General features: G+C 45.2%; 2 protein-coding genes across 2 annotated transcripts; both read right to left on the minus strand.

Moving 5' to 3' along the window:
- Positions 1-1,023: 1,023 nt before the first annotated feature.
- LOC125541661 (cortical cell-delineating protein-like) lies at positions 1,024-1,738 on the minus strand. Its single transcript, XM_048705009.2, has one exon. The coding sequence runs from the start codon at positions 1,674-1,676 to the stop codon at positions 1,278-1,280; it is 399 nt and encodes a 132-aa protein (XP_048560966.1). The 5' UTR covers positions 1,677-1,738; the 3' UTR covers positions 1,024-1,277.
- Positions 1,739-4,484: 2,746 nt separating this feature from the next.
- LOC125541662 (cortical cell-delineating protein-like) lies at positions 4,485-5,217 on the minus strand. Its single transcript, XM_048705010.2, has one exon. The coding sequence runs from the start codon at positions 5,160-5,162 to the stop codon at positions 4,764-4,766; it is 399 nt and encodes a 132-aa protein (XP_048560967.1). The 5' UTR covers positions 5,163-5,217; the 3' UTR covers positions 4,485-4,763.
- Positions 5,218-5,841: the final 624 nt, after the last annotated feature.

Here is a 5,841-nt window from a genome sequence, read left to right on the forward strand (position 1 = left end):
CAACTTGAATAGCCTTTGTGGACAACTATCTTACCCCCCCCCCCCCTCCCCTCCCCATGCAACTTATCTATTCTAACAAAAATCCAAAACAAGTCAATTACAAAGAAAACACAAAATGAAAATTGTTCTAGCAAAATAATCCAAGCAAATGTCTACCAAAACAAAGCAACTATATAAAAAACACAAATGCAAAAACCTGTTCAAAATGAATCCAAGCAACTGTCCCAACAAATCACGAGAACTTGACAATGATAATTACTTGCCTAACAATGATGCCCGGTTTGCATGTCATCGCTGATTAGTTGGCTACGATACTAGGACAAGTTTTCTGTCGGTGTAGCTCATGCTGCATGTACTCTGAAACATAGTGTTGGCGTACTCGATTGTGTGGTAGACAACTTATATGTGAATTTAGTGAACATCATGGTCATGGGAGGCAAGGACTTCTCCTTGATAGGCAATTATAGCAGGCAAACTAATAAGTTGCTTTCCTATAATACTAAAGTTGCCTCTACAACACCCAAAGTTGCTCAGAAAAAAAGTTCATCGAAATATACACATATGGGATCTAGTTTGAAGAACTCACAGTGAAAAACCCAACGGTGAAAACGAATCTAAATTCTGATACACGAATCAAAAGTTATGACTTTTTAAGTTTTGTAAAACCCAAATAAATGCATGCATTTTTTCTTTCTTCACTTGTGTTCGGATGAGACGAGGACCGAATAGTTTCCTTTTTTATACTGTAACGATGACACACACCCTTTATGGCAGGTCTGCTTAGACGCAACGTGAGTTTTTTTTATCACATAGCGTGTGCGCCCGGAAAGCCCAATTAACGCAGCTGCACTGATAAGTATTTGTGTTAGAAAATATGTGAATCTGATCAGGATTGACACAATCATGTGTATGTACATATAAATATGTAATTCAAGCTGGCATATCACGGGTCAAGTTAAACCCATTTTCTTTCCGGGTGATGTGTTAACCCAATTTGAACAAACCTTTCACGTACACATACAATGATACGAGTATGTATATCCTTTCACAAATACATGAATCATGCATTTAAGTACCATAACAGGATACAATGATCACTGATCAATCACACGATTATCAAGCATGCATGCACGAGCGAGGGAGCCCATGCAAACGCCTGACATAGAGTACATGGACTGGAACATAGAAAATATACGTATGGTGTGTACGTATGGCATGCAAACTAGTTACGAATGCAACGATTATGCATGTATAACATCCATCGATGGTTGGATGGATCAGATGGGGCACGTGAAGTCGGAGGGGCACTTCTTGCCGCACTGGTTGAGGAGGAGGACGAGGTCGATGGGGACGTTGAGCTTGATGCCGAGGATGTTGGCCCTGATGGCGGTGCAGAGGCACACGGCGGCGTCGAGGTCGGCGAGCCCACCCAGGAGCGGGCAACACTCCTCGTTCGCCGGCATGCCGATCTTGAGCTTCAGCAGGTTCAGCACATTGGCGCACACGCCCAGCTTCAGCGTGTTGATCGAGCAGCTGCCCCCGCCAGTCGACGGCACAGACGGTGGGAGGATCGGCGGGGTAGGTACGACTGGTGGGCAGTAGGGCTCGCAGCCATGCGCCGCGGCAAGGAGGGCCAGGTTCAGGGCGAGGAAAAGGGCGAGCTTGGAGGGCGCCATTGCTACTGATCGATCTTACTGTTCTGTGGCTAAGCTTGTAGGCTTTGCTAGCTTGGGATGGTTTTCTTTGGTTGTTTGAGGTGGTATTTATAGGCCGGTTGTAGTGTGCAAGTGCATGCATGCCATTATCAATCGAGCTAATTAGTTTGACTCTTGCCGTAGTAATTTTGAAAACTTATGCGCAACCATTATTGTACTGGCATGTTACGTGTGTAACATCCATCATTGGAGCTTAATCTGTTCGCTAATGAACAAAAACCCGAGAGCTGCGCCAGGAGACTTTTCTTTAGTTTCCAAGAAGAGTACTCCTATATGCATGTTGTCTGCTGTGCGCATATAAAGATTTGATGGGTTTACAAGTGTAGAGATAATAATCTGGAGCATAGTATCGGACAAAGGAATATATCTGGCATGATAGCGCTATGAGATGGCGTAACCCTGATCATCGGGGTCACGGGAGACACATACTCCCTCCGTCCATGAATAAGTGTATATCTAACCTTTGTCCTAAGTCAAAGCTTTAAAATTTTGACCAACTTTATATAAAAGAGTAGTAGCACATATGACATCAAATTGATACATTATGAAACTACATGTCAAAACGAATCTAGTGATACTAATTTAGTGTCATAACTGTTGTCACTTTTTCCTATAAAGTTGGTCACAGTTTTAAGACTTTGACTTAGAACAAAATCTAGATGTACACTTATTCACGGACAGAGGGAGTATAGGAATTGTATGGTTTTGATTCCATGTGTCTATTATATCTTCCGTACTCTGGTTTATTATAGTGGCTCATTGGCACCGATGGACACCTACGTTCAGCTCGCTATATAATAATTATTAGTTAATCCAGCATCATTGGTTGTGCCGACGAAGAATTCCACACATTTTCTAAACACTAGGTACCTGAAATTTTCCTTTGCGTCAGTTACAGCCTGTTTTGTGCGAGACTGAAGGCGGGTGACAATGACGAGGACGAGCAAGAGGGACTCCAAAATTTGACTGATGCAGGTTGAGGGTGGGGGTGCGGGAGTCGCCCGAGTTTACTGCAGATCACACGCGCGAGGGGGAGGGGAGGGGGCAGCATGGCGGTCCGGGGAGGTTCAGGGCTGGCGGGCTGGCGAGGCGGTGCGCGGCACCGCCCGCCAGCCAGAAGTAGGCTGCCGGTTTGGGCAAGGTAGATCACGTGGGAGGAGGAGCAACCATCGCACGGGGAGGAGGATGTGAGGGAAAGAATGTTAACAGGTGGCGGTACGATCGTGCCATCCAACAACTCGGAAAATTGACTAATGCAGATTTGCCCCCTTAGATTATCTGACATATAGGTGGCCCTAATTTCAATACTGCTTAAACGCCATGGTGTAAGATAGAACCCATTTGATTGAGTTGAACAAAATAGTTACACATTATAGTTTTTCTTGGTCGAGAGAACATCATTATAGCTAGCTTACATTCATGTGAACAAGGGTGCATAAACAAATTAAGAATGGACGTCTATGGATCAACACTTAAGCATCCGTGTTCCTATCTCATTTCAGGTACAACCTACGCACTAGAATTGCATCTACAAAGTTATTGTGAATAAAGAGCCCCCCCTGTTTGCTCCTAGAGCCAGCTCGAGCTGAAACCTCACTCCTGCCGCCGTCACCCGTCACTACATGTTTCTTTTAGAAACATATATCTTATGTCTCTGAACTCTTTTGAAAGTATAGAAATGATTCTTCAACTTTAAAACCAGCAAATCTTAGTACCTCAAATTCTAAAACCGGATTACTTTAGTTCCTTGACTCAACAAAAGAGGTTTCATGCTCACTTGGCGTGGTGTTGACTAGTCATCGCCTAAGTGGAAATCTTCTTCCTTCCATTGTAACCCGGCTGGGTTTTTTTTGGAGCAGTTGGCGTGCGCCGAGCAACAAGAGAAGAAGGTAGGCATGGGTCTTGTGTGGCTAGAGGCGGGGCACAAACAGGGCGCAGGAGTCCAGGGGGCTGCTGCACGGCGGACCTTGTGGGATGAGCTATTAGCACGACATGAGTCTCACTGGATTACGGTAGCTATGTTTACAAGATCCGCTCCTTACAAGCACATCAGTGTCGACTCTGAGAGGGGGAAGGGCCAAGTGGAACTAAGGTTTTAAGATAAGAGGTAGCCGCCGCCGTGCCGTGCCTTGATCGATTTTCGATCCCCTCTCCTGGGGTTCCCCACCTTATACTCCCCCATATATACCTATATTTTTGTTCCAGTATATAAATCCAAGCAAACAACCAATTGCTATTCAACTGTCTAGAAAGGTACTCCTTCTGTCTCAAAATAAGTGACTCAACTTTATAATAACTTTAGTACAAAGTTAAGTCACTTATTTTAGGATGGAGGGAGAATAAGTTAAGCAAGAGTTATCATCCTTTCTATAAAAGCATGCTTTTTCGCAAATGCTCTGACATGTATAACTGAAGCAAATGAACAATTCTTTAAATACCACAACTCAAAAGATATAAGTGAAATGCATAGAGCATTCTACAAATTTATGACCAATGTGTGTCTCTCCCTATGAACTGTGATCAGGATATGATGATTGTAAAATACCAACAAGTAAAGCAAACAAAAAATGCAAAGGACGCTCCAAGAATAACACATGTCATGTGAACAAATAAAAATTAGATGTTTGAGACTTCTTGAATATTTTTTTGGGTTGCCTTGGCATCCAAGCTTAGGCTTTTGCCTCTTCTTATTCGTCTCGTATCAATATCTCCCCTAGATCTTAAAAACTGCATTCACATAAAACTTTTATAAAAGGATTAATAAACATATGAAAAAATTAACTTCATGTACTGCCAAGACAAGTTTGTATATCCTTTTACAAATACATGAATCATGCATTTAGATACCACAACGGGATACACTGGTCATTGATCAATCACAAGCTTATCAAGCATGCATGCGCGAGCGAGGGAGCCCATGCAAACGCTTGACATATAGTACATGAACTGGAACATAGAAAATATACGTATGGCGTGTACGTATGGCATGCAAACTAGTTACGAATACAACGATTATGCGTGTATAATATTCATCGATGGTTGGATGGATCAGATGGGGCAGGTGAAGTCGGAGCGGCACTTCTTGCCGCACTGGTTGAGGAGGAGGACGAGATCGATGGGGACGTCGAGCTTGATCCCGAGGATGTTGGCCTTGATGGCGGTGCAGAGGCACACAGCGGCGTCGAGGTCGGCGAGCCCGCCCAGGAGCGGGCAGCACTCCTCATTCGCCGGCACACCAATCTTGAGCTTCAGCAGGTTCAGCACGTTGGCGCACACGCCCAGCTTCAGCGTGTTGATCGAGCAGCTGCGCCCGCCGGTCGACGGCACGGGCGGTGGGAGGATCGGCGGGGTAGGGACGACCGGTGGGCAGTTGGGTCCGCAGCCCCGAGCGGCGGCAAGGAGTACCAGGTTCAGGGCGAGGAAGAGGGCAAGCTTGGAGGGCGCCATTCCTACTGACCGATCTTACTGGTCTGTGGCTAAGCTTGTAGGCTTTGCTAGCTTGGGATGGTTTTCTTGCGCTGCTTGGAGTAGTATTTATAGGCCGGCTGTAGTGTGCAAGTGCATGCATGTCACTATCAATCGATCTAATTAGTTTGACTCTTGCCGTAGTTGTTAGATTTGTGTCGAATATTGTGTACAAGGTAGGTTATAGTTGGACTAGGAGTTGTATTGTGTTTACATAGGATGTGGAGTCGTGTCATAATAGGACACCTGTATCTAGGCCTCTCATATATAGCGGGGTAGACACACGATGTAACCTATGCAAGGCACAGACACGCAAGGGGGAGCCGGCGGCGTGTGCCGGCGCCCGGGTGGCCGGTGTGCGGTATTGTGACGGTGTCACGGAAAGGAGCGCCCGTAGTCAGGCCCCGGGGATGTAGCCATATCGGTGAACCTCGTTAACAAATCTTGATGTCGTCTTTGTATGATTGCTTGGTCCTTGGATGATCGATGGTATACCTCGGATTTATTCTAACAAGTGGTATCATGAGCTAGGTCGTTTGGAGGCTATGAATTGTTGATCTAGAAAAAGGAAGCATCGACAAATATCTGCAGAAAGAGATCGTGATGCGGGAGCGAATATCGTCGGCGAGTTATGATCCAGAAGCAGAGTTGGTCGTGTTTT

The sequence above is a fragment of the Triticum urartu genome, chromosome 7A (assembly GCF_056163025.1).
Source record: "Triticum urartu cultivar PI428250 chromosome 7A, HENAU_Tu73, whole genome shotgun sequence".
NCBI lineage: Eukaryota > Viridiplantae > Streptophyta > Magnoliopsida > Poales > Poaceae > Triticum > Triticum urartu.